The sequence below is a fragment of the Salvia hispanica genome, chromosome 6, assembly GCF_023119035.1.
Source record: "Salvia hispanica cultivar TCC Black 2014 chromosome 6, UniMelb_Shisp_WGS_1.0, whole genome shotgun sequence".
NCBI classification, from domain to species: Eukaryota; Viridiplantae; Streptophyta; class Magnoliopsida; order Lamiales; family Lamiaceae; genus Salvia; species Salvia hispanica.
The window spans coordinates 39,879,772-39,901,356 of NC_062970.1; the positions used below are offsets into that span (position 1 = coordinate 39,879,772).

Below are 21,585 nucleotides of genomic sequence, written 5' to 3' on the forward strand. Positions count from 1 at the left end.
CTGTTTAACATGTGAATTAATTAATCGCACAATCGGTCAAATAGATCCATGTCTGATTTATTTGTTTTGTACAAGTCTTCCGCTATGCAAGGGGCTCCTAACCCCATCAATCATCTGCTGCCAAGGTGATGCACTTTTTATTAGCACTAAATAAACCTGCAAGTATACAGAGTATATATAGTATAGCTAAAGGTTAGTACCGAATATCGAACACGGGGAAGGCAAACACAAAGTGTCTATCCTCTACTAAGACTCAATTACTATCTGAAAAAACAAGTAGGTTTTGAAAACTTTTGGAAAACTAAAAACAATAAAAAGCATAGACCAACTAAAAGCAAATAAAATAAGGAGAAAGACGATAGAGATAAGGGAATCCCAGGGATGTGTGTTCACAGTTATGGTTATACAAAATTCCAACTACAATACCCTAGCACAGTTTTTACTTTGAAAGGACGAGTCACCTAGCTTATGTTCATGCGATACAAACATTGATTACAAAGTTAGGGTTGTCAATCCTAACACGTAACTCCAAAAAGTGCCTAAGACCCTTGAAAAGTCCTCACTCTCAATTAACAGTGCCGTGCGTGATTTAAGGGAAGCTATCTGTAGTGTCTACTAAGTGAATATAACTCGCTAGAACTCTCTCACAGTTATGAAGCAAGTTATATTAAATCATACAAGATTGTGTCACTCAATCATGCAGCATCAAGAATACTTAGGGAAGAAACAAAGTAAAAACAAAACGGATATTAAATAGAAAAAGGAATTTGTATAACCAAAGTCATTACTAACACATCCCTAGAATCCTATGAGTTTAGTTACACATAATTGAATAAGATAAAAACATGGATTGAAGGGAAGACAATTTGAACATAAAACTAAAGCAAATAAAATCCGTAGGTTGAATCCCTTGTCGTTCTTGATGTTCTTGAAAATAGCGCTGGCCGATTGCTTGCCGATCGTCAGCCTACTATGGCGGCGAGCGCTCGCCGAAATTCTCGCCGATTCAGCGCTCGTGGGTCGCTCGCCGATTATAGTGGATGCTCTTAGTAAATTGGAAAGTGAATAAAATATAAGAGATAATAAAGTAGAGAGAAAAAGTAAGATAGAGAATGCCAGAAAAGGAAATGACTCACTTATCTTGGGACATCCCAAAAATGAATGTGAGTCGCTTATCTTGGGACAGAGGGAGTATATATTACGAGCCCTCAAATATTTGGGTGCCTGCACGTTCAGTCCAGAAAGTTGTAGATATAATTCTGGAAAAGGACGTGGTTTTCAAATCTGGCTTTGGAAGATTCGCCCAGAATTGAGGCAAATTCTCCTTTTTATCCTTTCTTCTTCTTTTATCTCTAGCTCCACCAAAACCTTTCTCTCTATGTCTCAACTGGTTTGCATCTATGGAGCTTGAGGTTGATTCAACATATTTTTCTTTCTTTTACTATTTTTAATTAAATTAATGGTAAAATTATAGTGGAATTATAGTCTCCAATTCCAAATCTAATGCCTTGGCATCACAATTCCAAATTTAATTTTTGACATCACAATTCCAAACCCACAAATTCCACAATTTGAATTTCATAAAAAATAGATAATTGAAATCCAAATCGTTACAGAATTAGGCACCTTCACAGCTTCACACACACAATATGCAAACACACTCTATAGTCTACACACACACTATGCACATTGCATACACACTAACTCAACTTATTTTAAACACACATATACCCGCAAGTGTATAGGGCTACTGTAACAAATAGCAAGCAAGAGTATCGTATCCACAGAGACAAAAAGTGTTAAGCTAAGTACCACGAACCAATCTCAACTCCTATCTAGACGAATCGAAAAGGTTTTGTTTTTCTAAATCTACTTGGAAGTAAAATTATAAACAATAACTAAAGCAAATAGAAACAACTTAGACAACTAAAAGCCAGCGAAAAATAACGGACGTAGATCAAGAATTAGAGAGGTAGAATACTAGAAGTTCATAACAACGGTCCTCTGCTCACCTAAATTCCAAATTATGCCAACAAAAGGTCTCAAGGGTTATTAAGCTATCGTAAAACTATATCTTCTTTCAAAACATACAATTTGTAGATTGCTATCTAGAACCGAAGTGTCCTTCTTAGAACTAAGGCTACAACTCCTAAAAGCTCCTAAGTTACTTAACTTCATTCAAAGGTTCAAATCTCCTGATTATATTGGCAAAGACGTCAACTTCTCTTCTTTCAGATTAAACTGCTCATCTCCCGATTATTGTAGTAGAATCCACATGCATTTATATGTTGATCGGTCAAATAAATGTATAAGAAGTCAAAATAACCACATGAGCCAAGACATAGAAAAGAAAAATTTAATTAAACATAAGAATCATTGTATCTCCCTCGTAGAACTCTACGTATGGTTTAGTCACGCATGTTCATCACAAAAGTCAAATAACCAAAAGGGATGAAACATCATAAAACTAAACTAACTACACCCTTGAGTTGTGAAATCTTGATTGGAAGCTCCTTCTTCAAAACCTTGAAATGAATTGGGGAAGTTCAATCTTGAATCCTTGTTCTCAAAGTTGTTTCTCTCTCCATTGGATAGTAGGAAAGGTGTAGAATGATATGAAAATCCCCTCATATATAATATATTTCGTGCCCTAAATTTCCAAACATGATTAGGCATCAAAATCCCACAAATATGGATAGAAATCGCGCCTTGCCGCTTCTCCGGAGCGAGCCGCTCGACACTGGAGTGAAGACCGAGCGGGCCGCTCGAAGTCTCTGTCTGGGACTGCTTTGATGATGTTGGCTAGAGTGGAGCGGGCCGCTCGACGTCTCTGGAATGGGCTGCTTCGACGCTCAGCTAAGGGGCCCGTTCGGGGCTTGCTTCTCAGCTAAGCAGGCAGCTCGAAGCTCTTGTTTCCGACTCTATTTCACACTTAAATACCAGTTTTCACCTATTTCTCAACATTTACTCAACAAACTCATCATATAACCAATCGATACAAAATTAATAGAAATATGGACTTCAAGTTACTAAACTCGACGATAAACAAGTCAATTCAATGCTCGTAAATAACAAATTAACGAGTTTATCACACACTCCCATTTCAATTTCTTCAAAATTAATTCCACATATTATTTTTACTAAATAAAGGATTTCAAATACATAGAATTCTAGTAATTTCAATTGAATTTTATTTCCGTGTACCAAACGGACCTTAAAATTGATTTGCCTAGTTATTGGAATCAGTTGGTATGATTTTATTTTTGGAAACAATAACGCAAAGCCCATATTGAATACTCATGCTCTCGGAGAGAATAAAAGTGAAAGCAATACGATTACAAAGCAAAAGTACGATTGATTCTGAAATCATGGAAAACCCTAATTTCCCGATGGAATTGGATCCTGATTCCGGTGCCTGTGGTAAACGTAAAAGAGGAGAGATTGAGGATTCCGGTGGCGAGATTCCGGTATTTGGTTGCCGTGGCGACGGGATTGTGGAAATCGTTTACGTTGGCGGCGAGATTGCGAAAATCGATTCTGGTGGTGGTTCCGCCGAGGAAAAGAAAACGGAATTCGAAGATAGATATGATATACCGGAAATCGATTTAGTTGGCGAGATTGCGGAATTCGATTCTGGTGGTGGTTCCGCCGAGGAAAAGAAAACGGAATTCGAAGATGGATATGATATACCGGAAACCGATTTCGTTGGTGAGATTGCGGAATTCGATTCCGGTGGCGGCGAGAATGCGAAAATCGATTCTGGTGGTGGTTCCGCCGAGGAAAAGAAAACGGAATTCGAAGATAGATATGGTGTATCGGAAAGCGATTCTGGTGGTAGTTCGGAAAAGAAAACGAGTAAGGTAGATGAATTCGAAAGCGATTCTGGTGGTAGTTCAGAAAAGAAAACGAGGAAGGTAGATGAATTCGAAAGCGATTCTGGTGGTAGTTCTGGTGGTAGATAAATTCGACGATAGATATGGAATACTTGAACCCTACAAAAAAAAGATGGGATACGAACGCGAAAATTACGTTTATGTGGAGGAGCGGCCGTTGACCACGGACGTGCTCGTGTTTGGTGATGATGACTACGACAGCGACGACAGCGACTCCAGCAATGATGAGATCGTGGAGCATATCGATCCAACGCCTTACGACCACAATGCTCTTCTGCGATACATGTAAATCGGATTATATTCATGTTTAATTTGGAGTTTTGAGTAATTGTCGGATTATATTCATGTTTAATTTGGAGTTTTGAGTAATTGATTGATTGATGATGGTAATGTAGGGTTTTGATGTGGATACGACTCTTCCTTCAAGGCTGAAAATGGGGGGCAGCCCCTTGTGTTTCGACCCAGTTCGGTGGCCTCATCTCGACGACCCATACGATATTGACTATGTGAATAAGGCAGCCAAGCTTGCCATTGATGGAATCAATCTTGACAATCTTGAAATGGTATGCTACTATGCCTGCTATGTCTGTTGATGATGATGATCAGGTGTAGTTTATTTATTATTGAAACATGTTTTTGCAGGAAAACAAAACTAGTTTTGAGCTTGTGGAAGTTACCAAGGTTGTGACTGTGGAACTCCCATACGATCTGCTATTTTTGACTCTAGCTGTAAAAAAAGTTGTCGAAGAAGGAGAAGAAGCAGAAGTGGAAACTATCCGAGCAGTTGTGCATCACCCCATATGTGAACCGATGGAACTCCATCAGTGGATGTTTGCTAAACCAGAGGCTTAATTCCTACTATATCTGTGCTATTGTCTATTTTGTTAACTATTAGACATTCTGTCGACTTGATATGATGTATTAGAACAAGTCTTTTGCTTGCAGTTTGGCTACTATGTTTTTATCACTAACATTGTTAAGTTATGTATGGCAAATCCTCCTGTCAGTGTTTTTTTACTTATGCAATGTTTAAAGGGGTAAGAAGTGGATTTGCTATTTTGATTTATAGCTTATACAGTTATACCCTTGATTAAGTGACTTATTAACTGTGGAAACCAGAAATTTTTGTTCATTCCATACCATTTTTTAATTCTTATATTCGTAATTTGGTGTGGTTGTTTTCTTTTAGGGGAAATATCATTTAAAATATACTATTTGCAATTAAGATTATTTTTTCGATGAAATGGTTTGTAGCGTGGAAGCTAGATTTATAAAATGCCACCCGCCCGGGTGGAATTATTACACAAAATATCACCTGGTCGGGTGGAGCTTTTGTAATGGGGAGGCAATTAGTATGAGCTATTGTTTCTTTTATCCTTTTCCATCTTAATTGATTAAATTAGAAGGTGAAGAAACTATGTTGCTCTTGCTGGTAATGTATAAAATAACTGAATGTTTGTGCCGCTAGTTGTTACCTAGAGCTGATCTCTGCATAGTAATGGAGCTTGATTATCCTGCTGAATCTTCTTGGTAGCACACACTTAAAAAGTAGCTGATAAGAGAATCTGTTTGAGTTTGGTTTCAAAAATTAGGAGTTTGATCTGAATCTATATTACAGAAACTGCCTCTTTTCTTTGTTAACTGTTCACTATCTTAAAAGTTTAATTTGTATGGTTACCTGATATGTGTGTGCAGCTACGGATGTTTATTTTGCACTTGCAACTGATATTTGCTGAGGAAATTGATCTGTTTTATGTGGTGTTGTGTTGAATTGGTGTTTGTCGTTGTTTAATGTGAACTCAAATGCGGCTTGCCGATTGGGGTTGCTTAGGTCATAGCACCGGTAACTGTGGCTGGTTGCAAGCTCGATAGGAGAGATGAAGAGTACAGTTTGAGTGTTGAAATGATGCCGCTTATGCAGCAGTTTTGGGAGATTGAGACTTACATAGAATGTTCGGCAGCTAATATGCTCCAGGTTTGAGATAATGTTTGACTTGTTTTATGACGTTCATTTGAAATTTCCTTGATAAATGTGAATTTTCAGATAACTGAAGTCTTTATAAATTGTTTTAGATCCAAGAAGTGTTCTACCTTGCTCAAAAGGCTATCCTACACCCTACAGCTCCTCTGTTTGATCAAGAAACCCAAGCTTTAAGGCTACGATGCATGAGAGCACTGAAAAGGATATTCACTCTTTATGATCTTGATATGGATGGTGCTCTCAATGATGACGAGCTAAATGAATTTCAGGTATTATTTTAATTTTCTTCTTTTCTAGAAAACTGGTGATAAGTTTCTACTTTACCTTTCTTTAACTATATAATTTATTCTACTTACGTGAAGTGCTTCAACTCTCCTTTACAACCTGCGGAAATAGTGGGTGTTAAGAGTGTGGTTCGAGAAAGTTGCCTGAAGGGGTGAATGAACTTGGTCTTACCTTAACAGGTTTCTTTTTCTTCACGCTCTTTTTATAGAGAAAGGACGAATTGAGACCACATGGACCGTTTTGAGGAAGTTTGGTTACAATGATGAGCTAAAACTTGGGGATGATTACTTATCCTTTCCCAAAAAAAAAAGGCTCCAGATCAGGTAATTGCCAGTTGTGTATATGTTCATTGAGCAATGACTGATAATATTTCTTAGAATCAACATAAAATCTTAGTGAATGAGGTGTATGTAGCTTAGTGTCGAGTTGGTGGAAGATCCTCAAATCTTATCATTTTTAAAGTGAGTTTTTCAGAATGAAGAAATGAATAAATATTTTAACTGTTTGATGAGGTATAGTAAAGTGTGGTACTTGTATATAGGTAGAGAACAACCCATAAAAGTTAAAACCAATTAAACGGATGATATATGTTTCTTTTATCTTCAGCCTCTTATCATTAAGTCCAAACAGTCATGAATTCAAGTAGTTATTAGTTATAATTATTTGATGGTGGCATATGTTTAGACTTGATGTACACATGTACTATATCATTCCTGATTCCACTATCTTTCTAATACTTCACTTATGTAATCATTTACTTTATGCTTTTTTATGCTCTATGTGCTTGCAGAGTGTTGAATTAACTAGTGAAGCAGAAGAGTTTCTAAAGGGAATCTTCAGCACATTCGATGAGGACAAAGTATGTCTATCTCGTTACTTTTTTACTAGTTCTTTTAGAATGTGCATTTTACTTCATTGACGCATACGTGTCTCTCTGTATAATTGGTATACTCCCCTCAGTAGATGTCATTTACAATTACTTATGTGCTTGTTTAGTCTTGTTTTGATGTTTGGGTGCTGCTCATGCCATTTATCTGAGATACGTTACACTTAATCGTTGCGTTGCTGGATTAAGAATATTTGAACCATAAATCAAACAAATATACCTATCTACTGAAAAAGGAAAAGGAAGAATCACAGAAGAACAAGTTGAACAGTATATTTCTTGAAGATAATTTTGTTTCTGGCTAATAATTGCCTTTATTTGCCTATTGTTTTGAAACCCAACATCTTTTTAATCACTAGTAAAACTAGTTATAAGGCATACTTTTATATCTCTCTATGTTTTCTTGCGATTGACACGAAATGCATTCTCTTTATATGAGGCGGTCCATGGCTTCTCAACTTGGAAGTATGTTCCATTTAGAAATTTTACATTACAATACTTCTCTTTTGTGAAGCCTAGGTGGCTTTCAGGTTTTTGGATCAAATGTTTATGAATTTTATCCAGCATGTTACTGATTTTTGTTATGGTTGGTATAGGTGGGGAAAACATGTTAATATTATACTCCATTTTGATTGGTTTAAATTTTAAAGAAAAGGCCCATTCATAGTTGTTTAATCACATTCACACGTCTCGTGAAGTTGTTCCAAACGGCCTGTTCATAGCATTCTTCCCAATTTGTCAACTGTTAATTTAGTCAAAATAACTCAGGGAAAGAGCCTTCCATCTTCTTATATTTAGAGAGACAACATCAAGTCTATAGAGGGAGAGAGAATTCAGATGAAGATGAGGAATATTTTCATCACATGCTTATGTTTAGCTTTAGCTTCAGCAGGTAAAAAAAACAAGTAACTTCTCATTAATCAGACCCAATTCAATCACTTAACTCACCATTGTTTTGTTTCTTCTCCTTCAGATACTCTGCAGAATTCGGATTTCGAATGCCCACCAACTGACTGGAATGAAACATCCTCTGCGTTCTTTCAACTGAACGGCAGTAGCATCCCAGGGTGGACACACGACGGCGCAGTGCAGTATGTCACGGCTGGAGGTGAGCTGTCGCTGCAGTTATGTTGTTAAGTTGGGAAACCACCAAATCGCGAAGAAAAAAGAACCAGAGTTTTGAGAAAATCGATCTGGGGGATGGATTTTCGTGAAAGGCAAAGCGTGTGATGCCTTACAATAGTTTGAGGCCTCGAATGTTATCCTATTGTTTATTCTGTAATCTTTTTGATATAGGAGGGAATCATTTTACATTTTTTTTAAATGAGCTAAGTTATCGGGAAAGAAAAAAGATGGATTTGTTTGATTGTATTATTCTTTCAACTGTTAAGATAGTAAAATAACCTGTCTCAATAAATTTAATTCGTGACGTTTATTAAAATCCATATATAGTGGTTTTGGATTTTGTTCTTTTTTTCATTTAATAATTAATGAGCTTGTTGTGTTAATGTATGAAAGTAGAATGGTAGGATGAGAAGGAAATTTGGAATTTTAATTGAAACATTCTAGAAAATAAATGGTTAATTTCACCTATTTAATACAGTTTCACGGGCAAACAAGATCGGGCCTAAGAGCATAAAGTAATTGGAATCGGGCCAAAAGTGGGCCCGGAATGCAGGCTATTTTTTTGGCCCCGAAGAGAAAATCTTGTGGGTATGGAGTTTTTATTCCACGTGGACATGAAACCGACCTTCAATTCACCAAGAAGCCCGGTATTGTACTTAATAATAATATTTCTCTACTTTTTATATAAAAAATATTGGGTTATCTGTCTTGTTATATTTTCTTATGATAGTGGTGTGTTTTGTTATTTGAATGGAATATATATTTTAGAAATGGTGAATATAGTCTTACTAGGTCAAAATTACAACAACAGTTAATATTTATTGATTAAATAGATAAGATTAGATAATAATGACATAAACAATATAACATGAGCTAAAATGAGGCTTGAGATTAATTAGTTATATGAATGGAGATGGGATATACAATGTGAGATAAAATGTAATTTTGGAATTGTGAAGATAAATCAAGATGCATTGTGGTAAGCCGAACTTTTGAGAATAATAACAACATAAAAAGATATAAGTACCTCTAGTCATTATTCAATCGAATTATTAACTTTTTAAAAAGTTATATCCCGTACAAAAGTCAATAAATTGAACTTTGATTTTTTTTTAATTGTAAAATTGATGATATCAATAATAATTTTTATAGTATTTGAGTCATACCAAATAAATACTCATTTCGTTCCACAATAAATGTCATATTTTGTCATTTTCGTCCGTCTTATAATAAGAGACATATTTTATTTTTATCTTAAATATTAAGTAAATCTCATGTTCCATTAACTTATTCCATTCACATTTTATTATAAAATCAATATATAAAGCCAGCTAGATACGAAGAATAACACTACTTTAGCTAGTAGAATAATAGGATATTGAATACTAATAATGTAAATCAATAGAACTTATGCTAATAATTAAAATAAGAAAATGGGTCATGATCATATATGTTTAATAAATATAAAAGTCGATATGAAATCATTGCAAATTATTTTTGTTGGTTTGCAGCTTTTTCTTCAGTTTTGCTGCCTTCTCGAGTGATTCAAGCACTAAATCTTAACGTCCACGAACATGGTCAAGAAATTAAGCCACAACAAGGTTATTTCATTACCTATATAATTTAGGATTAATTGACATAAAAAAAATCATGAATTTTAGTTAAATTTTGGTGTTGTTTCAATTTTCCCATGCACAAAGGCTAATTTAGTTGAAATTAATTGTATCTAATATAACATTTGAAAAATTCAACGGGAATAACACCACACATAAATTTTTTTATTTGTCTCATCATACTTAGCAAATAAATCAACTTATGTGTAAGTCAAATCGACAACATATGACGAGTTTGAAATTAAAACATTTTGTCATAGAAAAATTGATAAAATGCTATGGTTTTTTACCATACCATTTAATAAAGACAAATCATAATTTGACCATAGCATTTCTAGAATAAAGACAAATCAAAAATTGATAAAATACTATGACTTGTATAATTCATGGTTTTTTACTGTTGATTTCCAGAATAACGACATATTAGAATTTGACAAATATTCATTATTTTTTTTTTGCAATTTACCCATTAAAAATTTATGCTTTATTTAGAGTATTAACTATACTTTAATGAAAAAATTGGTGTTTTTCCTCCTCACACAGTGCAAACCAAGAACATTGAAGAAGAAAATATTGGTGACAAGTTAGACAAACACACGGAAGATTATATTTCTCCAGAAATTTTTCTTCCTGAAGAATGGACCTATTAAGTAGCAGCCCACAATCATTTGTTTCTTTCTCATATTTAATTCTTTGGTGTATGATATAAGAGATAAGCTTCATTAAAAGTGATTATCCAAAATCTTCAAAATATAAATAATGGGATTGATTTGGGTAATACAGAGGTAAGTTCTGTACATTTTATCTGATCAATTTGTATGGTAATTGGGAAATAGTCAAATATATATATATACTTATGTATTATCTCCATTACGGTATTTGTTAGTAATCTGATTGTGTTAGTTGTTAAAATATATACATAAAAATGATTTTCGAAATGCTAACAATAGTATGAATTTTTTTTTTTTGCATGATGTTAATTATTTATCTGCAGTTTTGACTGACTTAATTTGTTCTTGTTGCCAATCATTACTAAAGATAACGATTTGATTCCTCATAATTAATAACATGTTAACTTTGTCTCCTCACTGGGGCTCGTGATAATTCAACGCTAAATTGGGGATCTTGTCAACGTGACCACGAATGCTCAAACAGCGCGAGTCCATCAGAGGAGGGATCAACCGTGCATCTGCGTCGAGCAATGCTAAACGATAATTCATACCTGCAACATTACAGATACGCAAATCCACATAGAAACCATCTGTGTCCTCTTTTATCAAAGAAGAGTTCATCATCTTCCACAATTTCAAAATATCCAACCTATCATGCACCTTTCCTTAAGCCAAACCTTGAAATAACTTTCAATCGGCAAGAAAATAGGCAACGGCGGAGGTGTTGGCTGAATCTTTGAGACTACCGTACAAGTAGAAGCATATGCATCCTTAATTTCTTCGTGCAACATATACTCCGAGGTTTTGCCTACGCTAGTAGCTGAAATTTTGGAAAGCCTCATTCGCAAATCACAAAAGGAACGGACAGATGCCTCAACATCATCATATGAATCTAAAGAAGAACTCGAGCAGTCAAAAATTTTGGCATCATCGCATGAGTATTCAATCTGTGTATCTAAAATCGATGAATCAGACCCCTCTCCTTCGTGCACCTTCATTCGAGGTCCATATACGGAATTAAAATTCCCTTGTTCCCTATCAAACCTCCCAAATAAATTCAACCCCGAAAGAGAGGAATCTATCGTCCCCTTTGAGATAGCGATATCCGCGGCGGGCGGCGGTGTTAAATGGTTCAGGCATTATATTTAGAGAGGAAAGTAATAGAAGACAAGAGGTTGTATTGAGTTGAATGATTTGTGATACAATGTACATTCCTATTTATAGGAATAGAAAAGTAAATGCTCCTAGGAACTTAAACAATTTGAACTATAACAATATTAATGTTATATTCCTTGAAACTCTACATTGTCTTATTCTAATATCTTGTGACTCTAGGAACTCAAAGTTCCTCTTCTCAACACTCCCCCTCAAATTGAGTGGTGGGGTCTCCAATACTCAATTTGGAAAGCACATCTTCAAAGCTCTTTGAATTAACTGCCTTAGTCAGAATGTCGACAAGCTGATCTTCTGAGCGACAAAAGGAAGCTCAACAATCCCTTTCTCAATGTTTTCTTTGATGAAGTGTCTGTCTACCTCCACATGTTTAGTTCGATCATGTTGAACTGGATTTTGTGAGATGTTTATAGCAGCTTTGTTATCACAGTAAAACTTGCACTTGCTAGGACAGAAAATAATCTCTTTCATCAACCTCCTTTGCCACAATATCTCGGTCAACCCACTTTTGATCCCACGAAATTCTGCTTCGGCACTTGAAAGAGCCACCACCTTCTGCTTCTTGCTTCTCCACGTTACCAAGTTACCTACAACAAAGGTAAAGTAGCCTGCTGTAGACTTCTTGTCATTCGGGTTTCCTGCCCAGTCAGCATCTGTATAACCGTGAATCTCAAGATGCCGTTTTTGGCGAACAACACTCCATGTCCCGGAGTTCCCTTCAAATACCGACAAATCCTAAGTGCTGCCTCCATGTGTTCCATCTGCGGTTTATGCATGAACTAACTTACAACCCCAACTGCATAAGCAATATCTGGCCTAGTGTGCGAGAGATCTTTGAGTTTTCCGACTAGTCGCTGATACCGACACGATCAGTCAACTTGGCTCCTTCTCTGATTTGTAATCCATGATTAACTGCCATAAGAGAGTCTGCTGGTTTACTCTCCAGTAGGCCAGTCTCTGCTAGAATGTCCAAGATATACTTCCTTTGTCGCTATAAAATTCCTTTGTCTGGCCTTATCACTTCAATCCCAAGAAAATACTTGAGATTCCCCAAGTCCTTCATCTCAAATTCCTAAAATAGATTCTTCTATAAATCCTCAATCTCTTCTAGGTCGTCACCTGTAATAATCATATCAACATATATGATTAAACATGTGATCTTATCACCTCGCTTCTTCAGAAATAGAGTATGGTCTGAATTGCTTTGTGTATATCCATAGCTAATCATTGCCCCAACAAACTTCCCAAACCATACTCTTGGAGATTGCTTTAATCCATACAAGGTCTTCCTCAATCGGCACCCTTCACCTACTTTAAAATCTGTTGCAAAACCTGGAGGTGCCTCCATGTAAACTTCTTCTTCCTTCTTCAACTCACCATGCAAGAAGGCATTCGTCCCATCAAACTGATGTAATGGCCATCCCTATTAGTAGCAACAAATAGCAATACTCAAACAGTGCTCATCTTGGCTACTGGAGAGAAGGTCTCAGAATAGTCTACTTCGCGACAAGTCGCGCCTTGTACCTTTCTATCGAGCCATTAGGCATCAGGTCTTCTTTTGATAGTGAAGACCCATCAACAACCAGCTAGTCGTTTTCCTCATGGTATAACACATTTCTCCCATGTGTGGTTTCGAATTAGTGCATCAATCTCTTTCTTCATTGCTTCCCTCCAATGCTTGTGTTGCATGGCTTCTTCCCATGTCTGTGGTATTTCTTCTTCCTCATATAGTGCATCCTCGAAAGCCCGAGCCATCTCTGACAGATGGCCTTTGGCTAGGTTCATAATAGAGTAGCGCTTTTTTCTTTCAATCCTATCTGGTGTATACCTTCTGGGTGGAACTCCTCTGTTTGGCCTTGGTGGAAGTATGTATCTCCCAGTGTCAGGGTCAACTCCGTCGACCTCGACTTCCTCGATTTCCCTTTCTGCGGCCTCAATTTAATTTTCTTCTGCACTTACAGTGTTAGCCAAACAATTATCTGTATCCACAGGAGTACTTACATTAGATAACCTTAGAGGAGAAATATTTAAGGTGATGTCACCTTCCACAATAGACCCTACCACATCAGAGACTTGCTCAGAATTGCTTACTGCTTTCTCTGTTAGGTCCGCCTCAGGATTGCTTGACATTGGCATTGGCACTGAGATCCAACTTAGCGGGTCCGTACTACTGTTACTTTGAATATTATTCTCCCCTTGACCACTAAGGTGGGTAAAGAAATACTCGGCTTCAAGGAAATTACAGTTCATTGTAGTGAACATGCGGTTGGATTTTGGATCAAAGCACCTATACCCCTTTTGATTCACCCCATATCCTATAAAAATACATTTAATAGCACATGGAGATAATTTGGTTCTTTCGTGTTTAGGGATGTGGACAAACACAGAGCATCCAAAGACACGAGGTTCGAGGGTCAATGGTGGTGGAATTTTAGTAAGGGTGGATAGGACTTGTAGCGGAGTTTGGTGTTGAAGGATACTTGTGGGCAGTCGGTTTAAAAGGTATGCTGAGGTGGCAATGGCCTCGGGCCAAAAATGTTCTGGGGCTTTTGACTCTATAAGCATGGAACGAGTCATTTCAAGGAGAGATCGGTTTTTTCTTTCGGTTACACCGTTTTGCTCTGGAGTATAAGCACAAGTAGTTTGGTGTATAAGGCCTTTTTCTTGGAAGAATTGCTTCATACTCGAATTTACGAACTCCCCCCTCCCCCCATTATCTGACCGAAGAATCTGAATGATTTTTTGAAATTGAGTTTGGATGAGATTATAAAAGTGGGTAAAGTGTGAAAAAACTTCAGATTTATGTTTCATGAAATATACCCAAGTCATGCGAGTGCAATCATTTACAAACACTAAACAGTATCTAAGACCTTGCCCCCCAATAATTGGTGCGGGCCCCCAACATCAGAGTGTACCATAGAAAACAAGGTTTCAACACGGGTTTGATTTAAAGGATAAGAATTTCGATGGCTTTTGGAAAGAGAACAGGTTCCGCAATACAAGTCATGCTTAGGAATAATATTTGGAAATAACATTTTTAAGTAACCGATAGAAGGATGTCCCAAACGCCGATGCCAAAGCCAAGCTTTCCGGTCGGCTGACCCGTGAGTTAACATGACAGTTCCTTTTTGAGCTATCTCATCCACGTAGTAGAGTCCATCGCGTTCAGTGCCACGCCCAATTATCTCCCCGGTTCGGATATCCTGTAATAGACAAAATTGTGGCTGCATTAGTAATGTACAATTCAACTCCTTAGTGACATGACTGATGGATATGAGTATATGAGACATCGAAGGGATATAGAGACAATTTGACAATTGTAGAGTGGGTGATATGTTGACAGTCCCAGCCCCCTCAACTACCGTAAATTCTCCATTGGCAGTTTGGATATGAGATTTTTGAGGTTTCTGAAGATCGGTGAGGCCTGAGGCATCATATGTTATTGTATCGGTTGCCCCACAGTCATATATCCATCTATCATTTTTTTCATGATTATTGGACACTAAACACGCAAAACCAAGCTTCTTGAGGGGCTGAAATTTATTTTGCAACAAAATCTGGGCATTTTTGGAGTTTTTAGGAGATTTAGGGGCTAGTTGTGGCTGAATATTTTGGTGGGGTATATTCTGCCATTTGTGAAAACTTTGGGGAATATTTTGATATTTTTTAAAAACTTGGGGTTTTCTAATTAAGGAGCCCCCAATCCCTATTTTACATGTACCGTGATGCGCCGCCCCTCCTTCTTCTCCCAATAACTCGTCACTCCAGCCATGGATAATGCTTCCACTCCCTCCGCCGACGAAATTCGCCGCCCCTGTGATGCTCGCCGGCTGGACAGCAGCATCGCCGGCTGGACAGTGGCGCCAATCGGTGCACCTCCCTGACCGACATGCGCAGCTACTCCTCCACCTCATCCGACAGCTGCGGCAACGTACCCGCCGCGGTTCCAGGGTGCTCGCGGCGGCGATGGTGGTGGCTTGCCATCTTTCTCTTCCCACCAATCTGGATAGCCGATGAGCTCAAAGCATATATCCTTTGTGTGTGTTTTTCGTTTGCAGTGGGAGCAAACTAATTTCGACTTGTCTTCTTCATCACTCCGCCGGTTTCTGCCATTGCCACCGCGTCCTCCACCCCGAGAGCCGCTGGTGTTGTTCTGCCACCCACGGACGGCGAGACCCGCCCCGATTCCCAGGTGGTGACTGCTCCAGTGCTGTTCGCCGGCTGTAGCACTTGGAGGCGCGTCTCCTCCTGCTAGACGAGATTATATGCGAAGTCTACTGAGGGAAGTGGATCTAACTTCAGTATTTCTCTCTTGGTTGATTCATATTTGCTATCAATTGCATAGACAAATTGACACACTCTCTGATCTTGTATGAATTTGTCGTGAATCTCCATATCTTCTTGGTATTTCATTGGGTTCTTCTGCTTTTGGTCAATCGAGATCCAAATTTGTTGCAATTTGCTCCATATCTCATCTAATGAACTGCTTCCTTGTCTCAGTGTGCTTGCTTTAAACTGGAGATCATAGACCTGGATTTCATCTCCTCTGCCCCCGTACGTGTCAGCCAAAGCATCCCAGATGTGCTTGGCTGTCGGATGTTGTGAGATTCGACTAACCAGTCGAGACTCGATGTTCTGAATTAGCCATGTGAAAACACAGTGGTCGGCTTGTTGCCACCGTTCGAAAGTTGGATCGGTTCGCGGTGGGGAAGGAGGCACTCCGGTAACGTGAGAGACCATTCCCTGTCCGCTTATCGCCGTCTTCATGAGCATGGACCAAAAAGCATAATTTTCTCCATTCAATTTGTTTACCCCGATGTCAAGGGGATGTGTGTCAATTTTGTATGACACGAAATCAGTTTCTGGTGGACTTGTGTTGGATTGATTCATCGCAAAACTATTGCGCATGAAATTGGCGAATTGTCGGGCAAATTTGTCGGCCATGGCTATGTTTGTGGTTTCGGTTCAGATATTTTCTTCTGGCATTGTACGCTACTTGTGCAGGTTTAAGATGTGGAAAGGTAAATAAAGGTAAAGAATAGGAGGGCCGAGAAAGGTATCATGGACAGTGATGATACCTAATCTGAGTCCTAACCTGCTCTGATACCATGTTAAATGGTTCATGCATCATATCTAGAGAGGAAAGTAATAGAAGACAAGAGGTTGTATTGAGTTGAATGATCTGTGATACAATGTACATTCCTATTTATAGGAATAGAAAAGTAAATGCTCCTAGGAACTTAAACAATTGGAACTATAACAATATTAATGTTATATTCCTTGAAACTCTACATTGTTTTATTCCAATATCTTGTGACTCTAATATTTCTAGGAACTCAAAGTTCATCTTCTCAACAAGCGGGGCTGCTGAACGACCGTGACTCAGCGGAGACCAGCCAGACAACGAGTGTTGCGGAGGTGGCGGTGGCCAGCCGAGTGGGGCCTTGCTGGTGAAGGCTGCTGTCCATCAGGCTGGTAGTTTTGGTGGGGTAGGCTTACAGCGGCAGCTGCTGTTACCGGTGGCTGCCGGTAGGATTGGGGACGTTGCTGGAGGTAGGGTAGTGGCGGCTGGGGGTAGTTGTGACACTGTGCCTTGGGTGCAGCCGTAGTTTGACGCGGCGGGACGTAGGGCGGCGTCGGCGGCTGGTGGGTGTTAGGAGGCGGTGGCGGCTGGTGGCTATATGGAGACGACGGCTGGTGGACGTTTGGAGGCTGCAACTGGTGGTTTTGGTGGAGTAGGCTGGTGGTGGTAGCGGCTGATGTTAGAGGCGGCTGCTGGCAGGTGGTTGGAGACGCCGACAGCGGCGGCTGGTAGGTTTTCGGAGGAGGAAGCTGCGGTTGCTGATGGTGAGTCGTGTATGGGGGTTGGGACAGCGCAGGTAGACTCCATTCCAAATTAGTCGAAGGTTGTTGAAACTGACCCATGTACGACGGCTGGCTGTGAGGCATCTGGTAACACACCGGGGTGGGTGGTTCGTAGGTCGCAAATCCAGCGTTGATGAATTGCGGGTGACCGTATAGTGATGTCGGTTCCAGATCGGGTTGATATAATGGAGGCGGCTGGTAGGAGGGTTGTGGTTGCAGAGATTGTCGGGGCAGTTGTGCAGCGTGAGACTGCTCAAACGTGGTTGCGTCAGGAGGATCAGGTTCGGGTTGCAACGGAGGAAGCGTTGCTGCTACCCTGCGCTCATGCTCAACCAATCGGGTCTCGAGTCGGGCGAACCTAGCGAGAATTTGCTCCAACGTTGCTGTAGTTGAATTCAATTGCAAGCCTTTAGATGCTTGCGATATCTCCGACCACGAACGAAGATTGACCTCGGTCATGAGTTCGAGGATGAAAGCACCAATTGTTAAGGATAATCTCCTTAACGCGATGCCGAAAGATAGATTAGAAGTCTCGGGAGGCAAAATCCCGTCGACAACTAGGGTTTGCAGAAAAACGATAAAGAAAACAAGAAAGGTGATAAGCGATTATTTTATTGATTGAATAATGAGAATAACAATAGGTCCTATTTATAATACTAAAGAGTAAATACCCTAACTTAAGGAACAAGAAAATATAAAGATACGGTAAATCAATAATAACCTAAATAGAAGATATGATAAATTATTAGTAAACTAAATAATGGAGATATAATAATAATACTAATATGATCGTATCACGACGCCACCTGCTTCTTCCTCGACAGCGGCCAAGCTGAGGGTGGAGTCCCGTTCGTCCATGCAGACGCCTCCGTCCTCACCGTGGCCGATGTAAATGAGTCTGGCACCGACCTAGCCCCCGCTTTGTTCCCCCTCCCCGGGATCCGCAACAAGGATGGCGCGTCCCAGCCTCTGCTTGCCGTCCAGGTGATGAATCTCGGGGATGGGTCATTCGTCGGCTTCACCCTCAACCATCTCCTCTGCGACGGCACCGCATTCTGGTACTTCGTCAACTCCTGGGTCGAGATCTCCCGCAGCAGCAGGGAGTCGATCTCGACGCCCCCGATCCTCAGCCGCGACCAGGTGAATCTGGATCTGGTCGGGGTGAGAGATGTTTTCATCCGCGACCAACACCTGATAAAAACAATTTAGCTGTTGATGCTGATGTGTCTGCTACTGACGCGTCAACAGTGGAATTGAGTCAGACAGTGTTTTGTCTCACTAAAGAAAAAGTGGCAAAACTGAAAACGACTGCCAAAAGAAACAGCGACGAAAATATTTCGTGTATTTTCGTCGCTGCAAGCTGTTATAACCCATTTGTGGCGATCCATGATACGATGCCATTCGGCGGGGCTCAGCGAGGAGACGACATTCGAGTTTCCGATGGGGACGAGGTGGAGGATTAGCCCGCCCCTCCCCGACGAGTACTTCGGGAATGCGATTATCCCAGGGTTTGTAACCCTGGATGCCAGGGATGTGTAGGGACTTGGGTCGTGGGTTGGGCTGGACTGCGTTGCAGATAAACAGAATGGTGAATTCGACGGGGCCGGAGAAGGTGAAGGAGTTCTTTAGCGGTTGGGCGAAGGAGCCTAAGTTTGTTCAGTTTGACACTATCCCAACTAATCGTTTCATACTTATAAACTCCCTGAGGTTCGATGTGTATGGGAACGACTTCAGGTGGGGTCCGCCTGTGGCGGCCAGGAGCGGAAGGGGGAGCAGTTTCGACGGGAGGGTAACGGTTTTCGCGGGGCCGGATGGGAGCTTGGAGGTTGAAGACTGTTTGTTGAAGGAGACTTTGTGTGCCATGGCAGAGGATGTTGAGTTCATGGAGTTTGTTACTACTGTGGAAAATTGATTAATAATTACACCTTAACGTTAAAAAACGTCAATAGATGACAAAAATATATCAACAGAAAATGTCAACTCAATGTCAACGGTTGATGTTGTGTTGAAAACGTTTTGAAACTATATTGACATTTTCTGTTGATGTATTTTAATCATCTGTTGACATTTTCTAACGGTCCAAATCATAGTTTGAAGTTTGTACAATATATAAGTTTGCATTTTATCACTACTTCATGTAAATAAATCTGATGAATGTTTTGTGAACCTATCGAAAAGAAATTTGTGACAAGTAGATAGTTGGATTGAAGTACTATGGACAGACTTATTCTACATAAAAAAAAGTTTATGCTACTGTGTCACATTGTCACTAATGGTTTTTTATGGAGTGTAAATTAATAGGGTTATTATTATTATTATTATTATTATTATTATTATTATTATTATTATTATTATTATTATTATTATTATTATTATTATTATAATAATAGTTATTGCCATGTAGGCATGTAAATATACGAATTCTGATTTTTAACATAAATTTTAGAAAGTATTGTATGAAATGTATATATTTTCCCTATTTGTATTAACTTACTATTATTGACTAGTATACCATATCGCAATATATTAGGATCACCAAAATTTTACTCATTTATGAGGGTTTGATGACTTTATCATTATAGGTTTTCAGTGTTTGTCCTTGTTAAATTCAATTCACCCTAGTATTACAGTTGAGTAATAAGACAGCAAGCGACAAACAAGAACGGGCCTAAGTCGAACAAAAATAATTTCGAATAGGGCCACAAATGGGCCCAGAATGCAGGCTAATTTTTGGGCCCGAATATAAAATCTTGCGGCACTGGACCTTCAATTTATCAATACGCCTTGTATGCTAGTAGTACTTAATATTCCTATATAGTACTCCATTCGTCCGTCATTAGGAGTTTCGGTCACTTTTGCACACTCGTTTCGTAAAAATGATAATAAATAGTTAAAGTAGAGAAATGGTAAATTAAGAGAGAAAATAATGTTATTAACACTCTTCTCAACATTAAAAATATCTCTTATTTTACCATATCTCTACTTTAACTATTTATTATGATATTTACAAAACGGGTGTGCAAAAGTGACCGGGACTCCTAATGGCGGACGGAGAGACTACTAAATATATATTTTTTAATTAAGTCAAAATTAAAAATTATGTAGTCAATATTTGGATATCAAATCTGTACCCAGTCATAAATTAATAATTTTATCGATATTTTGCAGGGGCAGATATAGAATAAATATTGATGAAACTTGGTTTTTAAATTATCAGGAGCTGATGCAGAAAAAATATTGATAGAAACTTTGTTTTTAAATTTTATTTAGAAATGTATTTTAGGATAGAGAAAGCCAAAATTGGTCATGAACATATGGTCATTTTATGATTTTGGTCCTAAACTTTATCTTTAGGATTTTTTGGTCCTGGACATTTCAAATCGAATCACAATTGGTCATCCATCAAAATTTTTGTTAATTTTATAACAGTCAACGGATTTAACTCAATTTTGACCAAATTATACTTTTAATTCTGATTTTTAAGTCACTAATTAAAATCTTAATTATTTTAGTAAATATTAATTTAAAATCAAAAATATATAATAGAATTAGGGTCAAAAAAAATTTATTCAAAATCTCCAAACAAATCCAATTCCTCCAAATTTCATCTCTTTATTCCCACTTCTCCAGAAATTCAAGTTGCAATCTTCAATACCAAAAAGCAAAACCCCCAAAGTGGGCAGTTGTTTCAGCAAGAAAAACCACTGAGCCCCGACACCAATGGCCACAAATCCGCTGCGGGAGCTGTTGGATATTTGGATGGACTATTATTTGGGTTGTGTTATTTCTTAAGCCCAGATGTTATTAATTGGGCTGAGCCCAATTACTTAACCCCTCTCACCAGATGCTGCCACGTGTCTCTCTCTTTGGATGATGGCTTCCAAGCCGTTGGATGTAGGGTTGTTTGTGTTAAGTGAGAATGGGGTTGTTGTCGGTTCTCATTCTGATCATCTCTCTCTCTCTGCTCTCTTCGACTCAGAGCTTCTCTCTCTTCTCTTCCTTCTCCTCCGATGATCTTCTAGCTATCTCTTGGTGATCTTCCATAGTTCTTTGTGTGGTAGATCTTTTGTGAGTGCTGGTGTGAAGCAATCTC

General features: G+C 38.7%; 3 protein-coding genes across 5 annotated transcripts; 2 read left to right on the forward strand and 1 right to left on the reverse strand.

The window, feature by feature from the left end:
• The first annotated feature begins 4,037 nt into the window (after positions 1–4,037).
• Positions 4,038–8,421, forward strand: LOC125194189 (mitochondrial Rho GTPase 1-like). Of its 3 annotated transcripts, none has more exons than XR_007171725.1 (8): positions 4,038–4,178; positions 4,289–4,456; positions 4,536–4,739; positions 5,725–5,868; positions 5,967–6,143; positions 6,950–7,018; positions 7,814–7,937; positions 8,019–8,072. XR_007171725.1 is itself a non-coding variant. In XM_048092265.1 (8 exons), the coding sequence occupies exons 2-8, from the start codon at positions 4,328–4,330 to the stop codon at positions 8,180–8,182; spliced, it is 981 nt and encodes a 326-aa protein (XP_047948222.1). In that variant the 5' UTR covers positions 4,038–4,178; positions 4,289–4,327; the 3' UTR covers positions 8,183–8,421. The 3 variants fall into 3 exon arrangements, 2 of the variants coding, with proteins under 2 accessions (XP_047948222.1, XP_047948223.1); XM_048092265.1 differs by having other exon boundaries at positions 7,844–7,937; positions 8,019–8,421; XM_048092266.1 differs by lacking the exon at positions 7,814–7,937 and having other exon boundaries at positions 8,019–8,421.
• Positions 8,422–17,009: 8,588 nt separating this feature from the next.
• Positions 17,010–17,951, reverse strand: LOC125195333 (extensin-like). The gene has a single exon (XM_048093495.1). It carries the CDS (start codon positions 17,949–17,951, stop codon positions 17,010–17,012), a length of 942 nt encoding a protein of 313 aa, XP_047949452.1.
• On the forward strand, positions 17,950–19,404 carry LOC125195334 (protein ENHANCED PSEUDOMONAS SUSCEPTIBILITY 1-like). Its single transcript, XM_048093496.1, has 5 exons — positions 17,950–18,031; positions 18,355–18,632; positions 18,702–18,717; positions 18,817–19,004; positions 19,069–19,404. Exons 1-5 carry the CDS (start codon positions 17,950–17,952, stop codon positions 19,402–19,404), a joined length of 900 nt encoding a protein of 299 aa, XP_047949453.1.
• The last annotated feature ends 2,181 nt before the right edge of the window (positions 19,405–21,585 follow it).

Coding starts and splice junctions, on each gene's coding strand:
- LOC125194189 (XM_048092265.1), top strand. CDS start 4,328: ATGGGGGGCAGCCCCTTGTGTTTCGACCCAGTTCGGTGGCCTCATCTC. Junction 4,457..4,535: donor ATCTTGACAATCTTGAAATG/GTATGCTACTAT, acceptor ATGTTTTTGCAG/GAAAACAAAACTAGTTTTGA. Junction 6,144..6,949: donor ACGAGCTAAATGAATTTCAG/GTATTATTTTAA, acceptor ATGTGCTTGCAG/AGTGTTGAATTAACTAGTGA.
- LOC125195334 (XM_048093496.1), top strand. CDS start 17,950: ATGAGTTCGAGGATGAAAGCACCAATTGTTAAGGATAATCTCCTTAAC. Junction 18,032..18,354: donor TAGATTAGAAGTCTCGGGAG/GCAAAATCCCGT, acceptor TCGTCCATGCAG/ACGCCTCCGTCCTCACCGTG. Junction 19,005..19,068: donor ATGCGATTATCCCAGGGTTT/GTAACCCTGGAT, acceptor ACTGCGTTGCAG/ATAAACAGAATGGTGAATTC.
- LOC125195333 (XM_048093495.1), bottom strand. CDS start 17,951: ATGACCGAGGTCAATCTTCGTTCGTGGTCGGAGATATCGCAAGCATCT.